We start from the raw sequence: 20,553 nt of genomic DNA, 5'->3' as shown, positions 1-20,553 counted from the left end.
TCTATGATTCTGACCAGGGGTGGATTACCGAACCGGCCTACTGGCCTCGGTCCAGGGGCCCAAGAGCTCAGGGGGGCCCTATCGTTCCTAGCATAGATTCAGGCTTTTTTCATCTCACAGGGCGGCAGGCCCATAAGCCAGAGTGTGTGAATTGTTGAAGTTATTAAATTTGTATTTATTGTCAAATGGCTTAGTTATTCATGTCAATTCATGTCAGGAGCATACCTGCATCTGTGTTAAGAAGATGTGCGAATATTTCCTTTGACATAACAGTCCTACTGAAAACTGAAGGAATAGCCTAAACATTCACTTTGAAGATGTCACAAGAAACAAACAACCATGATACCCTTTAAGTCAGTGTTTAGTGTATCTTAAGCCTGATGTATATACATCGTTAACCTATACAACAACGTCACAAGTCGACACATTGAAAATAGCTGTTCTACAAGCTCACAGTCACACCATAGTGCATTCACGACACATTGGGAGCTTGTAGATCAACTATTTTGGCGCGTGTCACCATTGTACGATGCTGATTCTGTTGACACACAGGTAGCCCAAATTTGAGCTATTATGCTGGATGCAAGTCAGCGTACCAGTCAGTGTGGATGGGGCCTTTTACAAGCCCATTTCCAGGTTTCCAGTGTCACATAATCAGCCTATGATTCTGACAGGGACACACCATTTGGTACACTCATATGCATTTTGACAGGGGTAACTATGGTTTTAAATGATGTAGATTCAACATATTGTTTAAGATATTTTACTTGTAAAATGTAAAATAATATATAAATATATGATATTGATTTGACATAGTTTTAATCCGCAATATCATAGTTTTAATCCGCAATATACATTTTGTTTGTTTTACCAAACTGTTAAACAACACTGTGTGTGTGTGTGTGTGTGTGTGTGTGTGTGTGTGTGTGTGTGTGTGTGTGTGTGTGTGCACCTCCTAAGCAACCACACTAAAATTATTATTATAATAGGCCAATAATAATGATATTGGGACCCCAATGGAAACAAGCCATAGTGCTTTCTTGTGTTTATCCTTTTAGCATCTTTTGTAAACTGTTAATAAAGTATTCAATCAATCAATCACGCGCGCGCACACACTAGTCATCAAGTGAACTTCTGTTGTGACGACGTTGCTGCTACGGTTGTTCCCACATCACGTGACTGACCATGGTATAACATCACGTGACTCGAGCTGACGGGCTACATCCGTCACGTGACCGAGGCATAGGACCGAGGTGACGGTTTTTACTTAAGCGGGATCAATTGGCTTTTTGCCACGTTGCATATCCGCTCTAAATGAGAACCAGCGGACACGGAAACGGCCCGTGTGCTTGCCTGTAATGTGCGTGCTGGAACTAACCGGATACATTTTGTGAAGTAGGCGGGCTTTACACAGGATGGCATCAGTGGAAACTCGCGATAGAAACCAGGCTTTCCACAGGTACTGCGGGAAGTGTGTTGCCATGTCCGCTTATTATAAGCGTCGTTGGGCTTGTTTTTCTGTAAAGTTGCTTGTAATTGATTGATTGATTGATTGATTGAATATTTTATTATTTTATTAGACAGAAATATAAAAGAGCACGAGTACACTCAAACACTTTGTATAAAAGGATAACACCAAAAAAAGTCCTTGCGGTCTTGTTTCCATTGGGGTCCTAGGTATTCAATTAATCAACATATAAAAATAGCACCAAACATGCAATATCATCACAAATATAAAACACTATATATACAGGTAAACCTTCTCTATTTGGACTTGTTTCTTTGCTTATTTGGACATGTTAACTAATGTTGTTTAAACCAGTGGTTTAATTTTCCAAATTAATATTGAAGATCGACTATTTTCAATGGGTTAGAGTGCTCATGTGACCTAATTATAGTCGCTTCTTTTGAGCTTGTTTTCCTAGACCCCGTTGCTTGTTTCTCGCACAAAACCTGGCAACACTGGTAATACACTATCAGTAGCATTGTGACCAGGCAAACAGACACAAACGTTACAGGCGGCTCTACAGCAGAACAGTGTGTGTGTTTACTGTGTTTCTAGTGCCAGGAGGAACAACAACAACATGGACAACTCCGGGAAGGAGAAGGAGGCCGCGGCGCTGATGGCCGAGGCCGACAAGAAGGTCAAGTCGTCCACATCGTTCTTCGGACAGATGTTCGGGTGAGTGTAATAAAGAAAGCGTTAGCACTTAGCACTGGAAAGCTAACGGCAGCTAACGGCTATACACTATGAGCCAACATCGCGGAAGAGGCGGTCGCGTTGCCGATGCATCATTTAACAGCAGATCTCCAAGCTCACAGCACGCCGCACGAGTTGCGCTGTGTGCCCTGGTAGATCTGCGGGGTTCTGTGCGCGACTCCGCCGTACGGAAAGTATGATTGATCGATTGACAGTTTGCAAAAAAAGCACAGAAAGTACAGTTCAATACTAATTAAGAATTAAGCCCAAGAAAGCACTATGGCTTGTTTACATTGTGCTCCTTGTGTATTCAATTCATCGAAATATTTAATGACAAATAGACAATACTATGCAAAAACATATAAACGTGTAGTAATCCAAAAAATAAATATGTACACTAAACATTTGGGGCGGGGGGGGGGGGTCTGGTGATAGGATGAGGTATATCATGCTTAAGGGGGGGAAAAAACAACACCACTTGCTAGTTAGTTAGCATGATGCTAGCTCCGTCAACATACTATAGTCGTGTAAATGAGACGTTTTAACTGTCGTATTGCGACTGTACTGTAAGCAGGGTTGTTGCCAGATCTAATCATTGTGGGATTTTGGTGCTAACATTTTTGTTTGTTGGTCTTTAAATGTATCGGTGAATTAAATACACTGGAGCACAATGGAAATAAGGCTTCAGGGCTTTTTGTATTGTCCTTTTAGCACCATTTGTATAATCGTACCACTGTACTATTTGCAAACTGTTAATACAGTTTTCAGTCAATCAAAAAACAATAACATTATAATATGAATTAGTCATTTCACTAACGTAAGCCACCTATCTGTGTGTATCATTGCTATTATCTCTTAACATAACCACTGTAGAACTGTCACAATCCAGTCACTACTACCACTTAAGTCTTTATTCAATGTATTCTTCAGTACAAAGGCATCATCACATTATAAAATAAAATTATTAACAGCAACTCACATTTTGTATTATTATTATTGTTATTAGTCTGGTTGCTTCAAATGCAACCACTGTATAGTATTAACTGCACCTATTTACTATTACTATTCTACTTGTCCTGTGTTGATGCAGTGGCTCCTCTAAAATGGAAGAGGCTTGCGACATGTACGCAAGGGCAGCAAATATGTACAAGATGGCCAAAAATTGGTGTGGTAAGAGCAATTTGTTTTCATGTCTCAGTGTAAACACGGTCCTTTAGTACTTTGTTTTGTTGTTGTTGTTATTGATTTCCTCCATCTTTTATTCAAAATCTGCATTTCAGCCGCAGGAAATGCCTTCTCGCAAGCTGCCTGTCTTCATCTTCAAATGCAGAGCAAACACGATGCAGCGACTAACTTCATAGATGCTGGAAACGCCTTCAAAAAAGCAGATCCACAAGGTAATCTTTACTTGGTGTCACAAGTGTATGTCATCATGACAACACACACTTGTAATTCCCTATTTCACAACACCAGCTTCCAGCTACATTGATGAACTAGGTATATAAAGACAGGTATGTTTTAGGGTCCTGCTTAGAACGTGTGTCTAATTGTCTGTTCTGTCAACAGAGGCCATAAACTGTCTAAACCGAGCTATTGAGATATACACTGACATGGTAAGACTCAACAAATTCTACTTAGTTGGGTTAAATAGTTGTAAGTGATAGTTAATGTTGGGCGATATGTCTTCCCACCTACCCATTGCAATTGTTTTTATTCATGCACCATATGTATGTATACTGGACTTTGTATATTTGATGTGTTTGTGCTTTCCTCTTATAGACCTATTATGTGTTCCTTTCCTATTATTCACTCCTCCCTATTCTCTTATAACTCTTTCTGTTACTGTAATTTCTCAATACAAGCCAAACAGATATATAGAAAATTGAACTTTATCCATTTTGGGCTCACTCAATGCAAGGTTAAAGAGTTAGAGAGGAGATGATATTACATTTATGTCTTTATATTTTACTTTTCCATACATTATTGAAAGATCATTATGATTTGTCACTTATAGAGAACGTGCAATGAAATTAAACAAAAATGAAATTAAAACGATTCACAGGAGGCAGGCAGTGATCACCCCATGTGCACAGTCAAGATGGACAAGACATGTCCACCATATATAGTACTAGATATGATAGCAGATTATACCGTGCTGTGAGGTTGGAGATCGACCATTTTACTGTAGGTGTGCGACACGGCGCGCACCCCGAAGTACAAATTGGCCATCAAACTACCGTACAATACAATTTCAACTTGAAAACATAGTCGGGCCAGTGCCCACACATCCATAATGATAGACGGCACATCTTTTATTGTACATTGCTCATCTGTCACCCCCAGTGTACCAAATAGATAGAGCAACACTGTGGACATGTGGTAGTGGTACACAACGGGACTTGGTAAAACTTTGTCTATTTGACCCACTTTGGCATGGCGACTTGTTCTGTTCCGACCGCCCAATACAACGAACTGTAGCGTGTCAGTTTAGAACAGAGTGAAGAAACAATCCCTGATGATGATGGGGACAGTATAGCTTGCCGAAAAGAACATATTAACAAGCTAACAATTTATCGCTTCATGACACGTTGGCTTGCAGATCGTTCTTTTCGGTAAGCAGCACTGTCCTACAACGTATAAATTAGGGGCTTTAGTAGCCATCCCAGGCATAGTTCCACCAACCTGTACAAATCTCCATTAAACACAGGATTTTACGGTGCAGCTGCGTACAATATAATGCGTACACTACTGTATAGTTACCCAAATAGACTAGAATAACTGAACGCCATTCAGAAATCGTGCCTCCCTTGACTGCAGTTTTAGACAATGAAAGATAAGTGTATGATGAAACAAGATCTGTTGTTTTCTTCCACAATTTCGTCACCATCTGTGGTTTCCACCACGTATCGACTTTGTTGGTGATATCATCTGTTTTCCTGTTTCAACAATGACATTCACCTGTCCCTTGGTGAAAAGATCCTACTTGACTAGTGGCACAAAGCCAGCATTACAGTGTGACAGGCGCTCTCACTCATGCAGAGACATGGACCTTTTCATAGATTCAATTTAGAAGAACTGTACCTATGTGTAGCACTAGTGTAGTGAAATATAACTTGTTTGGTTTTGTATTTCCCTGCACACACAGCCTTTCACATCTTTTTCTCTTTGATTTATTATTATTTCTCTTCTTATAGGGGAGGTTCACCATTGCAGCCAAACATCACATCACCATCGCTGAAATTTATGAGACTGAGCTGGTAGACATTGATAAGGTCAGAGGAAATACTAATCTTTAAATTAACTTTTCATATTATTAGGCATTACACTGAGTCTGCAACTCAAACTATCAAAGACAGTAACATGTCACCCAAAGGTGAGTGTTAACCATGTGTAGTGGTTTAACCTAGAAAATATTTAAATCAAACCCCCCACAAAAGCAACTGCATACAAGACGGGTTAAATTCATGTACAGTCAAACAAATGTAAATTATTTTAACCCAACACATAAAACGTAAGTTCAACACTCCAAACACAATTGACTCGGTTCAACAAAAGTTTGTATTGAAAAGGATTTGTTCAGTTTAGTTCACACAACACACAGTCCCATACATTAACTTAAATTCCACTTCAGGTTGTTCAATACCCCATGTAACAGGGGTGCCTTCTGCCTTGTACAGCAGTTTATTCCCTTCCAAAAAGAACTCCACTTCAGTATTCAATTTAATAACCAAAAACAAAACACAACAAGGAAGTGTTCCAACAAGGAAGCGTTCCAGTCGTGCGTGTGTGTGTGTGTGTGTGTGTGTGTGTGTGTGTGTGTGTGTGTGTGTGTGTGTGTGTGTGTGTGTGTGTGTGTGTGTGTGTGTGTGTGTGTGTGTGTGTGTGTGTGTGTGTGTGTGTGTGTGTGTGTGTGTGTGTGTGTGTCAGTAGCGTATGTTTAAATATTTGCTATTTTTCTGCAGGCCATTGCTCATTATGAACAGGCAGCAGACTATTACAAGGGAGAAGAATCCACCAGGTATTCTTTCATTTTGATTTATTACTCAAAATAAAAAACGGAATGGTTGTTTGGATCCTCTTTGAATAATTGTATATTTTGTATATGACTACAACCTTTTTTGATTTATTATTTCCTTTACAGTTCTGCAAACAAGTGCCTTCTCAAAGTTGCTACCTATGCAGCTCAGTTGGAGCAGTACCCAAAAGCCATTGAGATTTATGAACAGGTGTGATGACACCCTTTATCAAGTATGAGGTTGATATACACGTGAATATCCTTACTGTTAATCACTTTGGGCATGTAAGCTGCCTATTGTTCTCAATATTGTAAAGCACTCAAAGCTACACTCGAGTGTATGGGGCTGTACAATTAGAAATTATTTTTATTCTCTGGTTGTAGGTTGGAACCCATGCGATGGACAGCACACTGCTGAAGTACAGCGCCAAGGACCACTTCTTCAAAGCAGCACTCTGTCACTTCTGTGTTGACATGCTCAATGCAAAAGTAAGATATGTCCATATTAAGTAGTGTCAGACTGGATTGGCCAGTCACCTCTGTCACCTCAAGTGCCACAATATGCACGTTGCATGAGAAAGTGATATCCGATTTCATGTATTGATGTTGAACTTTGGTAAAACCACTGTAGATGGTGCTAGTACATGTTATATTATTGTTTGATTATGAAAGGTTCTGATGTTGCACCGAAATCTGATACCTATTGGATTCTGTGAGTTTAGAGGGAACTTATTTGGATGAAAATAACATAATACATTTCACTTTCCAAATGAACTCTTTATACATTTTTCCAAGCAAGATTATGCAATACCTCCTTCCCGAAAGATAATTGACAATAATTGGACCTATATTTTGGTCTGGTACTGTAGCTATACAACCCAAGGTTCAACATCATTTTAATACCAGGAAAGGTAATCCAGATTAATACTATCTGGATATGAAATGCATGTTAATACACATGTTAAGTGCTCAACACCTGTTTTCCAACGCCTGGTGGCACAAGGGTAAAGTGTAAAGTAGTGGTATCCACCACTTGGCCGAGGTTCGAATCCACCACGGTGCATGCACAGCTGAGCATCTATACAAACACAATTGGCTATGTTTGGGGGAGGGAAGCCGGGCAAGTATGGTGATCTTTATCGCTGCATGTTCTCCTACGGGCTGCAGTGAGCCAGTAGAGTTACAACGGCAGTGACACAGAAATGTATGAAGACGATTAATTGGCATAACGACAAAGATTGCTGTAAAACAATTGGCTACAATAAATTTAATTTAAAACCAAAAACAAAAAAAACAAGGGAGATGCCATACTTAATTCCCAAATGATGAAGATAATTGATAATATTATGACTTACATCTTGGACTGATATAGCTATACAATCCAAGGTTCAATGTCAGTGAATACCAAGTGGAAAGGTAATCCAGGTTAATACGACCCACCTGGATATTAAACGCATGTTAATAAGTGCTCAATTCCTGTTTTCACTTCAGTTCCCCCCAAGATGGGAAGTTCAATTTAGCTTTGAAAATGTATTACAAACCATCTGCTTATCAGGTTTCAAATGAGAGTGAAATGCCTGTAATGTCAAAGCTAATGAGTGTTTTTATATTTTCATCTTCATGTCGTCCCCTAGCTTGCTGTGCAGAAGTATGAAGAAATGTTTCCAGCCTTTTCAGATTCTCGAGAATGCAAGCTTTTGAAGGTAGGTTTTGAAGGAAGGTGGTCCTTTAATGAAACATTTAAAATGTAGCTAGCTCTGATGTTGTCTCTAGTATAATGGTATGAATAATATACACTTTAGAAACAAACCCATCCAAAGAGTTGGTCATAAACATTTTATTGAAAAGTATGGCACATGTGGTGCGGTGACAACAGAGCATTAAACAATGAACAGATAAACTAGCAACAACACATCGCAGAACATAATTATGTATATTCATTTTAGAGCATGTTGGAATCTAAATGTTATGCTTATTTGATGAAATTCCTATTTGGGATGATTGTCCTGCTGTAAAGTGTTTCCATCTCTAGCTGGTTTATCAGCATCGTAATCTAATAAGACCTCTCCCCCCATTCTTACAGAAACTTCTAGACGCCTTTGAGGAACAGAATGTGGATGCTTATACTGATTCGGTGAGCAGATAATTGAAAATGGGAAAATTACGTGATAAATGTATTATTAATAGAGCCCGACCAATCTATCGGTTTGGCCAATATATCGTCCATTATTTGACTTTTTCGATTACATTGATATCTGCAATTTCGCTGTCAATGTGGCCCGATTGTAACCACTTTCAATGAAAAGTTTTCAGAAACTTAAAAAAAAGAAGAAAACAGCAGATCTACAAGCTCACAACATGATGCTTGTAGTTTGGCTAATTTTGAAAAATGATAATGTATAATCGTTTGATTATTAGCTGTTGGTAAAAGTAGCTATCATGTTTGATCACTAGGTGGCAGTATGTCCTTACCTTCTTTCATGTGTGTGTCAGGTGAAGGAATTTGACACTATCTCCAGACTGGACCAGTGGCTCACTACCATGCTTCTGCGCATCAAGAAAACCATACAGGAGGACGAGAGTGACCTGCGTTGACCCCATCACTCCGGCTCCTCTTCAATCCTTCATAAGCATATTATTTACCTCCCTGTTTGTTTGCCTTTTATCCTTCTGTGCTTTTCTTACCACGACCCCTTTAATCTTCATTTACCGAAACTGTACAGGACCTGCTTACCAAGTGCAGTGGTTATTTTCCTTGATCGTTTCACAGTCCCTACTCTCATCAATTGTCGTCTTGTGAAAAACACTACTTTTACGAGTGCACGCCGCGCTTGCGTAACTTATGCTTCGTTGTGCGCTAGTGTCACGCCGTCGAACAACTAAGTATAAATAAGGGGTGGTGTCATGATACTCCTGTTAATGCAAACTCGGCGACCATCAATACCAAATATACGTCATACCAGCATACTGCTGTAGAGATGTTCTTATTTTTAACAATTCAAAACAACGGTGGGAGGATGTCAGTGGATTACATTGGCTCTACAAAGTGTATTGTATATAAAAAAAATAAAAGTAAAAAAACTGGCCTAAATCAGCCTTTTACCTGAAGTAGATAGACTGGTTCTTCTTCTTGGCACTGGCGAGTACTTAAAAAAGTACTCACTTCAGTCATATGTGCATGTCATCTGTCACTCATGGCTATGCTGTGCGATGCAACTGCATGGCTGGCTCCCAATGGTAGAAGCAAAAATTTGAATAAACCTCTGCCTTATACTGCGAAATTCTCAGGAATTGTCTGCTAGATTCAATGAAAATTTAAGCATATCTATCGTTAATTCGTCACTCACGTGGAAGTTTTGTTCCACAAAATAAGACATGATCAATTATCATTTAAAATGCAGTTTTTGTTTGAACACCCCCCCCCCCCCCCACCCTTCCCCTCTTTTTCTTTAACATGTTGTTCTGTCATGATTGATCAGGCTGGATTTTCTTTTCTTTCTTTTTTTTTAGGCCTGCGTATGATGCAATACAGAAAATAAATGAGCTTTACTAATTACAACACTGTGTACAGGTCATTATCATGGTCACATTTTACCGCCTGATCTGTCCACAGAATGACGGTCTTAAAACAATGATGTAAATCCTGTTTATCTGTAAAACGTTTGAATAAAGTGAACTTCAAATCTGTATTAATTGGAGGCGTGCAGTGGTGTAAAGTAATTCAATTCAATTCAAACTTTATTCCAGATACTCAGGGGGTCCATATTACATACAGATAAGAAGACAATACAATACAAATATAAGAAAGTAAAAAAAAACATCATACATAACAAGAACATACTAAAATCACACATAGAGACTGTCTCTCCAGTGTTTCCGTAGCCTGGATGAGTACCAGCTATTCCAAGGATTAACTATATCCTCAATAATACTATTCCTGGACTCATCCAGTCGTAACATGAAACCATACATGGAGTGTCTTAAAAGAGCCTAACAAGTGTGTATGCCACATGTCACAAATAAGTGACTGGCACTATGCCATCTGGGGACCTTAAGTAGAATCCTCAAGGCATCATTGTATGCCACCTTGAGCCTCCGCATACTACCCTTCTTGTATAAGCACCACAAGAAGGCTGTATACATGGGAGTACAAAATGCTTTAAAGAGAGCACATTTAACAGGATCAGAACACATACTGAACCTTCGAAGCAGCATATTGGCCTGGGCATATAGTATGCGGCACTGCCTAGAGATATCAGTAAGTACATATACTCAAGTACTGTACGCTTTTTTGTTATTTCTACTTTACTGGAGTATTTCCAATTTTCAGTACTTTTACTTCTACTCCACTATCTCAGAGACAAATACTTTTACTCCACTACAATTATTTGACAACTTTAGTTACTTTTAGATTCTGATTATTATTACAAAACATACATTAACCACTTCAGCTCTGTTTACATTTCGGCCATTTGAAAATAGCCAAGTACATTTTCAATTCTGGATTTTTACTTGTAACAGAGTATTTCTACATTGCAGTATTGATACTTTTACTTAAAGGTAGGGTAAGTGATTTACTTTGGTTAAAATAAGTGTTAAATAGCTCTATATTTTGATAGTACTCATTTTTATATAGAGTGTTTGTTCAGTAAAAGGAGTCTCCCATGTCTCTCCAGCTCTTTATTTTCAGTGCTCTCTCCTGATTGGCTAAAAATGTGTCACCTACTTCAAAATGTACTATATTCTGTTTACTGAAGAGCTGGATAGAGCCCTGTGACTGAACAAACACTCTTAGTGGGGCGGCGTAGCACGACAATCGTTCCCTTTTGTGATTAAAGCGCCAAATTTGGTAGAGGTGTTGATTGATACATTGGGAACAAATCTGGATATTGGGCCATCGCAAATTCTCAAGCTGGTGGGCGTGGCAGCCATTTTTCAAAATGGCCACCAGCGGTTGATCAAATCTTCCTTATTTTTGTCCTACTAGGTCGAAATGTTGCTCAAGTATGTGAGTATGAAGGTGTGTGGGTGTGTTCATGCTAATTGTCTAAAAGGGGGCGTTGCAATGGGAGTGGCCTAGATAACAGCAATATTTTGGGAGAATTGTTCAAATGGTGATACAAGCGGGAAATTTGGTACAAATCATCTTTGGAGATCATGCTTCGATTTAGGAAACCAGGCCACTCTTAAATCAAAGATGGCAGCCTTTTTTCAAGATGGCTGCCAAAATTCATTTTTGCATTTTTGCATATCTTTGCCTATAATCATTTGAAGTCAATCACCAGATCACCAAATAGCACTCCCATAGTATGTTTTTGAACATTTTCAAACAGCTACCATTTATTTGTAAATCACTCCTAATGAGAATCGTAGCATCCTCAATTCTGCTACCTCCACCTCCTGTCTTTTCATCAGTGCCACCGTTTCCAAGCCGTACAGCATCATGGCTGGTACCCTTCCCGTATCTTCCCGATCTTCCCTCTCACTGGTATACTTCTGTTACAAATAACTCCTGACACTTTCCTCCATCTGTTTCCTCAAAGTGCTCCTTCCGTCTTCTCAACACACTGTCTTTGGTTGCTAGAACATTTCCATCCATCCTTTTTATCACCTTAACCTGTTGCTCATCCTTCCCATCTCAGTGCATCTGTCTAGCCAAAATGTGCAGGTCCTTTTCTCCCTCCTTGGTGTCCAAACTTTCATACAACTACTCATACTCTTTTCCTTAACCCTCACCACCTTTCTCTCTGCCTTACCCCTCATCTCTTTGTACTCCTCCCTACTTTCTCTCTGGCTGCCTTTCTTATCTCCTCCCTTAGCTCCACACAGCATTGTTCTTCTTCTTCATCTTCACACCTAACACCAGGTCCTAGTACTCAAGCCATACTCAAGCCATGCTTGAGTACTGCAGGCTCCAAGGGCCCAGGTTCCTGCTTTGAAATAGTCTAAATAGGAAGTAAAAGTTCGCATGAGTGGCCAGTAGGTTCGCTGTTTTACCCCTGCTGATGTCAGAAAGATTTTTTCTCCATTCAAGTGGGTGGGTTTTTGTCGCTAGTTTAAAGTCTTCTTTCAATCACCATGATATGCGTTTTGGGAAATTATGGTCCCATTTATTTTTAAATTGATGATAAAGTAGGGTATGCTGTAGGAGGGGCGGGATGATTTGATTGACAAGCTACCCAACCAATAGCATTCTTTCCGGTTGCGCAGGATATAACGCGATATAGAAAGATAGCGGATTTGAAATTCCTGAACAATCGGCTTCATTTACGGTCTGTAGAAACCAATGGCGTCACTTTGTCCATACATTTTTACAGTCTATGTGCTACTCATACGCTGGCACCGTCACTGTAAATGGTAACTCCTGTCGTGCTAATAGGTGATTTGGTAATTGACCTCAAATAATAGGTAAAGATATGCAGAAATGAAAATACAGTCTTTTGGTGGCCATCTGGAAAAAAAATGGCTGCCATCTTTGATTTATGAGTGGCCCGGTTTCCTAAATCGAAGTGTGATCTCCAAAGATGATTTGTACCAAATGTCCCGCTTGTATCACCATTTGAACAATTCTCCCAAATGTTGCTGTTATCTAGGCAACTCCCATTGCAACGCCCCCTTTTAGGCAATTAACATGAACACACCCACACACCTTCATACTCACATACTTGAGCAACATTTCGGCCTAGTAGGACAAAAACTAGAAAGATTTGATCAACCGCTGGTGGCCATTTTGAAAAATGGCTGCCACGCCCACCAGCGTGAGAATTTGTGATGGCCCAATATCCAGTTTTGTTCCCAATATATCAATCAACACTTCTGCCAAATTTGGCGCTTTAATCACAAAAGGGAACGATTAGGCTAATATATCGTGCCACGCCGCCCCACTATCTGTAGCAATGATTACTATGACAATATAATGAAAAAATATCACTTATCCTACCTTTTAAAAGGCAGGCAGGGTAAGTGATATTTTTTGGTTAAAACAAAACGTTTTGTATTAAAAGGTTAAAGCACTATATTCTGATAGTAATCACTGCGTGTGAGTAATCATGAGTGTTAATTCAGTAACAGCCTGTTAGTGAGAGACAGGGAGCAGCTCTTTAATAAACAGAAACTACATTTTCAGGTAGGTGACAACATTTCAGCCAATCAGGAGAGAGCACCCACTTATCAGCTTCATTTGTGTAGTGTTACAGTTCCAATTTTGTCAGCTCATTTCTTTGTCATCACTTCCAATTTCACTTGTTTCTGTATCCTGAGTTCTCTATCCTGACTGAATAAAATTAGTATCCTGACCTGAAAATGCATTTTCTGTTTAATACATTTGATTGATTGATTGATTGATTGATTGATTGATTGATTGACTGATGTACTTTATTTAGTAAGACATGAGAACAACAGTACATTGAAGTACAAATTCACAATACAAGGTCTACTAAACTGGAAGGCTCATAAAGCACTATTAAAGCATGTTTAAAATGAGATACCCCCGCACACAAATCATGATGACATATAAGACATATAAAGAGCTGGAGAGACATGGAGACTCGTGTTACTGAACAAACACTCTATAGCAATGAATACTATCAGAATAAAGAGCTATTTAATATGGGGAGAGATTTGTCTCAAAATTATTTGTGAATCCAATTCCAAGATGCACAAATATTCCTTGATTTGCAAATGTGTTTCCATGATTTACAAATGTGTTTTGCAATCTACAAACACAAAGTATTTATTTGTGACTTTTGTAAATATGAATTTGCAATTTTTACAAAAGATAATTATACTTGTGTGTGCATTTATCATTAAATATCATTTGTAAATCGTCAATTCTGTGTGTGAATTGTTGAATGTGCATTTGTGAGTAGACCAACACACGCATACATTCCTTTTTCCTGTTACATCATTTTGAGACAAACGTCACGCTTTTTTAAGAACATTTTTACAAATGTAGTTTCCTATGTGCAAACTTACTTGTAACTTGTAAGTTAGTATTTAAATACATGAGGAGGCATTTGGGGGTAAAAGTTGGGAAGCTGACTATTTTACATAATTCAAGGGTGCTGAATCTGAGTAACATGGTTCCCAAACGAATGTTATCGTTTTTAACCTTCCAATTTGCGTAAACAAATGGCTGCCAAATGCCAATGTTGAACAATTTCTTCAATAACTAAATATTTCTGCAAACTAAATATGCACATTAGAGGCCACAATTACAGAAAACTGTTTAGTAAAGAAGTGGTCCATACGCACCCCCCTTATTTTCTGTTCTTTTCTACTTATAGTATCTGTATTTTTGTGTGCACTTCAGATATTTGATATTAATTTAATCAGTTGCAGGTGTTCATGCTACATACATACATATATACATATATACATACATACATACATACATACATACATACATACATACATACATACATACATACATACATACATACATACATACATGCGTACTGTACATACAGTACATACAATACATACATACGGTCAGCACCAAACTTAGAACAAACTAGTCAGGGCCATCAGAATAGTCACACTAGGGGCCTCTACCGTGGATCCCGGGGGCCACAGGCACAGTGTTGCTCCAATCCTCACCAAACATGGCACTACATCAGTGTTACAGCAGTGTACACCATAACAACTCTGGACTGGATTTGAACGCCACATAGCAGGCTGAAAATCGAGTCATCTATATTTTCCAATGCTGGATGGTTTGGTTATATTGTAAAGCACATGCCTGCTTATGTCAGCTTGTGCTGGCATGCTAGACTGCATTAGCTAGCAAGCTCTCACTTAACTAGTGCTGATGATTTGGTCAATATCTGTGTTTCTAGTGTCGGCTTAAAGCTGCATGCACTATGTAACTTTCCTTTTCTTTATTACCATTGAGCTAATAGAGCCTGCCTGCTTGCTCAGGGAATAAATTGAATCTTGACCATCAGGTCAAAATTTGTGTCAGATCCTGTGTCTAGGTGAGACATAACCTTTGACACGATCTAAATGTCTCAGAAGAGCAGCAGGCAACCACCCCAATTGTATAAGTTATATTGTGAGCAGAGGTGGACGAAGTACTCGACCCTAGTACTCGAGTAAGAGTACAGAAACTCCTTGGTCAAATTTACTCCACTATAAGTAAAAGTAGCTCAGTCAAAATGTTACTCTGTAGTAAAAAAGTCATTGCTTTTAAATATACTTAAGTATTCCAAAGTACATGCTTTGAAAAATACTTAAGGTACAAGTCAAAGTAAAAGTACATTTCTTAATTTTTAGATCAATGAATTGCTGTAATGTTTTCACAATGAATTTATAGGACCTTGTAACTCTTGTTTCAGATAAGTACTGTAACTCGGCACTGAAACCAGCACAGCACTGCATGCACTGATGTGCTTGTAGAACCACTATGTTATACAAAGCCTGCAGAAACACCATATAAAAACATAGAAAAGACTGAGGAACCAGAACTAAATACTTCTACTCCTATACACCCATACAAGATGTAACAAAGATAGAGGCGAGCGGAGGGGGAAGACAGAAACACGGCCAGTATGAGAGCAGAAGTTAGGCCAATTGCATTTTAGGGAAGACAAGAAAACAGCCAACCTAAAGGACAAACCGCACCAAGAAAATGAGTCGCAACTCCTTGCAACAAAACTGTTTTAAGGTCAACCGCACCAATGCAACTCCTTGCAACTGCCATTGGGGGAAATGGTTGCAAGACAGTTCTGGTTCCTCAGTCTTTTCTATGTTTTTATATGGTGTTTCTGCAGGCTTTGTATAACATAGTGGTTCTACAAGCACATCAGTGCATGCAGTGCTGTGCTGGTTTCAGTGCCGAGTTACAGTACTTATCTGAAACAAGAGTTACAAGGTCCTATAAATTCATTGTGAAAACATTACAGCAATTCATTGATCTAAAAATTAAGAAATGTACTTTTACTTTGACTTGTACCTTAAGTATTTTTCAAAGCATGTACTTTGGAATACTTAAGTATATTTAAAAGCAATGACTTTTTTACTACAGAGTAACATTTTGACTGAGCTACTTTTACTTATAGTGGAGTAAATTTGACCAAGGAGTTTCTGTACTCTTACTCGAGTACTAGGGTCGAGTACTTCGTCCACCTCTGCTCACAATATAACTTATACAATTGGGGTGGTTGCCTGCTGCTCTTCTGAGACATTTAGATCGTGTCAAAGGTTATGTCTCACCTAGACACAGGATCTGACACAAATTTTGACCTGATGGTCAAGATTCAATTTATTCCCTGAGCAAGCAGGCAGGCTCTATTAGCTCAATGGTAATAAAGAAAAGGAAAGTTACATAGTGCATGCAGCTTTAAGCCGACACTAGAAACACAGATATTGACCAAATCATCAGCACAAGTTAAGTGAGAGCTTGCTAGCTAATGCGGTCTAGCATGCCAGCACAAGCTGACATAAGCAGGCATGTGCTTTACAATATAACCAAACCATCCAGCATTGGAAAATATAGATGACTCGATTTTCAGCCTGCTATGTGGTGTTCAAATCCAGTCCAGAGTTGTTATGGTGTCTAACATTTGAAATGTTAGACACTGCTGTAACACTGATGTAGTGCCATGTTTGGTGAGGATTGGAGCAACACTGTGCCTGTGGCCCCCGGGATCCACGGTAGAGGCCCCTAGTGTGACTATTCTGATGGCCCTGACTAGTTTGTTCCAAGTTTGGTGCTGACCGTATGTATGTATTGTATGTACTGTATGTACAGTACGCATGTATGCATGTATGCATGCATGTATGTATGCATGCATGCATGCATGCATGTATGTATGTATGCATGTATGTATGTATGTATGTATGTATGTATGTATGTATGCATGTATGTATGTATGTATGTATGTATGTATGTATGTATGTACTGTATGTATGTATGTATGTATGTATGTATGTATGTAGCATGAACACCTGCAACTGATTAAATTAATATCAAATGTCTGAAGTGCACACAAAAATACAGATACTGTAAGTAGAAAAGAACAGAAAATAAGGGGGGTGCGTATGGACCACTTCTTTACTAAATAGTTTTCTGTAATTGTGGCCTCTAATGTGCATATTTAGTTTGCAGAAATATTTAGTTATTGAAGAAATTGTTCAACATTGGCATTTGGCAGCCATTTGTTTACGCAAATTGGAAGGTTAAAAACGATAACATTCGTTTGGGAACCATGTTACTCAGATTCAGCACCCTTGAATTACACACAGGTGTGGAACTGCAGGTTGTGAGTGAATTTGAGACAAGTGTGAAGCTTGTCTCAAAACTGAATGCGTGTGTTGGTGTACTCACAAATGCAGATTCAACAATTCACACGCATAATTAGATTTACAAATGATATTTTATGATATATGCGCCTGCAAGTATACATTATTTCTACAAATTGCAAATGATATATTTACAAATAGTCATATATTTGTACAAATCATATGTATTTAAATACTAACTTACAAGTTACAAGTAAGTTTGCACGAAACTACATTTGTAAAAATGTTCTTAAAAAAGCGTGACGTTTGTCTCAAAATGATGTAACAGGAAAAAGGAATGTATGCGTGTGTTGGTCTACTCACAAATGCACATTCAACAATTCACACACAGAATTGACGATTTACAAATGATATTTAATGATAAATGCACACACAAGTATAATTATCTTTTGTAAAAATTGCAAATTCATATTTACAAAAGTCACAAATAAATAATTTGTGTTTGTAGATTGCAAAACACATTTGTAAATCATGGAAACACATTTGCAAATCAAGGAATATTTGTGCATCTTGGAATTGGATTCACAAATAATTTTGAGACAAATCTCTCCCCATAATATAACACTTATTTTGACCAAAGAAAATCACTTAACCTAGCTTTAAGTAAATCATGTCAGTAGCCTACTTTTACCACCACTGGAGGCGTGCCCTGTCAGTGTCTGCGTCTCATCCTCAACGGATCTACAATCACATGAAACACCTGCGCTGCACCATCCATCCAGCACAACGTTTAACGTAAGCGGTAAAGAAGCAGGTACAGACATTGGGATTCAAGGGGATTAATAATGTAAATATAAAACCTATTTTTTTGGGAGATTGTTGAGTGATGTTTGCACACCTGTCGTCACTGATGAGTGCATGTGAAGACCTTGTCTGTTTGGATTCAACTCTCCAGTAAGTGTTGAACACTGTTATTAGCTTCAGAGTAGCCCTGAAACGAACTTCAACCTGGTGTTTGTACTTTCTCCATATTTAGCCCGTACATCTACATAAACGTTCAGATTTCAAATATAAAGTGCTTACCCCATGGCCACGGATGTTGCAATTATGTACGGGCCCTCAGAAGTACCCGTATCTTCCGTATTGTTCAATAAGGAGCATTTTAATCCGATCGGTGGCCATTTTCTCCGTTCGTTTTTGCCATATGCTGTCAACTACGCGACCCTATCGGTTGGTAGGTGTACTGCACTCTGATACATTATAACTCAAAGAGAAAATTGCCACCGATCGGATTAAAATCCTTTTCATTGAACAATACGGAATATACGGGTACTTCTGAGGGTCCGTACATAATTGTAACATCCGTGGCCAGCACTTTGTTTGAAATCTGGACGTTTATGTAGATGTGCGGGACCTGGCCGTAAATGGAGAAAGTGCAAACACCAGGTTGAAGTTCATACATACTGTCTATACTATATGACAGTCATGTATTAGGGTTACTCGACAATATATGCTTTAGCTTCAGAGCAGGATACAGATTGCTTTTTTAATGCTCTCAACGTCAAATAAAATACAATTTAATAAATAAAAGACGAAGCATCTATAACATTTTTTTTAAATCACTTTGACTTGGTGATCGGTGTTTTTTCACGTGTGGCTTCGACATTCATTGTATGCTGTGGTGGAAAAAGTACTCACATGTTTTACTTTAAGTAAAAGTATCAATACTGCAAATACTCAGTTACAAGTAAAAGTCCGGGATTCAAAATTGACTTGAGTACAAATGGCCAAAATGTGAGGGCTGAAGTGAGTAATGTAAGTTTTGTAATAATAATGGAAATCTACAAAGTAACTAGTAACGTTTAAAAATAATTGTAGAGTGGAGTACAAGTACAATATTTGCCTGCGAGATGTAGTGGAGTAGAAGTAAAAGTACTGAAAATTGGAAATACTCCAGTGAAGTAAAAAATACCTCAAAATTGTAATTAAGTACAATACTTGAGTAACTGTACTTAGTTACTTTACACAACTGATTGTATGAAGTTCAGGTTGCTCAGTCAGATTGATCCCTCAGGAATGAATGAATCTGTTGGTCTTCCCTGTAATTAAACACTAGAGACAGAGGTGCATCCACAGAGAGTGTTTTCCTTCTCTGTTCATTTGGTACCATGTTTTTAATTCAGACTAGAAAGTTTACTGTGTAGCAGACAGAGTATGTTTGCCGGCTGAGATGGAAACAAAACATCAATTTGTTTCACATAAAAATCTTCTGCATTAGCCTACCAATAATGTATTTAACCACCTTTGACTTTGCAGTTCAGGAATACTTATATTAGCAATAGAGTGGAATGTGGAGAGTGGAAACTGTGGAATGAACTTCCACCCCATGTTGGAGCGTCTCAAACCTGGCCTGTGTTTATATTAAATCACGTTTGAAAGCTCACTTGTTCTCCTTGGCTTTTGATGATTCAGACTGAGTTGCTGTTTCCACTAGGCAATGTGTCTGTGTTGCTCCCTCTGTGTTTTCTTCTTCCCCCTGTTTATTGTGTATAGTTTTGCTCTTAGTAACAAAAAAATATACTAAAATACTGAGTGTACAGCACTTTGGTTTAACGCTGTTGTTTTAAATGTGCTTTATAAATGAAGTGGATTGGATTGGAGAGTAACCTGAAAAGTAAACAAAATGCAGGCCTAGCATTAGCCATGGTTCACATGACGCTTGTCTGTCTGACAGGTATCTAATGGTATGACAGTCATGTTTCAGGGCTAGCCTAGCATATATAATAATAATAATAATAAGTAATGGTGTGTTTGTGGTGACTGTAGGTCGTTGAAATATTGTACAAGTATGTCCAGTTAGATTTATGTTACTGCAGCACACTTTTGTAACTGAATTGAGGGAGGGGGGGGGGGGGGGGGGCGTGACTGGTCTGTTACTAATTCATCTCATTGTTTCATCAATTCCAATTCCCCTTGCTAGCTGTATCCTCCTGTATGAGCTCTCCCCAGATTGGATGAAATTGGTAAAACGATGCAATTTAATTGTTGGACTGAAATGCAAAGATAGCATTATTTCACATGCATCCAGACATGGATT

The 20,553-nt window shown here is 38.6% G+C and overlaps 1 protein-coding gene across 1 annotated transcript; it reads left to right on the top strand.

Moving 5' to 3' along the window:
- Positions 1-1,990: 1,990 nt before the first annotated feature.
- napab (N-ethylmaleimide-sensitive factor attachment protein, alpha b) lies at positions 1,991-9,904 on the top strand. Its single transcript, XM_084065557.1, has 11 exons — positions 1,991-2,182; positions 3,291-3,370; positions 3,481-3,597; positions 3,767-3,813; positions 5,395-5,472; positions 6,163-6,218; positions 6,342-6,426; positions 6,600-6,704; positions 7,850-7,918; positions 8,299-8,349; positions 8,709-9,904. The coding sequence occupies exons 1-11, from the start codon at positions 2,085-2,087 to the stop codon at positions 8,808-8,810; spliced, it is 888 nt and encodes a 295-aa protein (XP_083921683.1). The 5' UTR covers positions 1,991-2,084; the 3' UTR covers positions 8,811-9,904.
- The last annotated feature ends 10,649 nt before the right edge of the window (positions 9,905-20,553 follow it).

Source organism: Gymnoscopelus microlampas, assembly GCF_963454915.1.
Source record: "Gymnoscopelus microlampas genome assembly, chromosome: 8".
Classification (NCBI taxonomy): Eukaryota; Metazoa; Chordata; class Actinopteri; order Myctophiformes; family Myctophidae; genus Gymnoscopelus; species Gymnoscopelus microlampas.
Note: the sequence above shows the minus strand (reverse complement) of the source record. Positions and strands in the feature narration are given on the sequence as shown.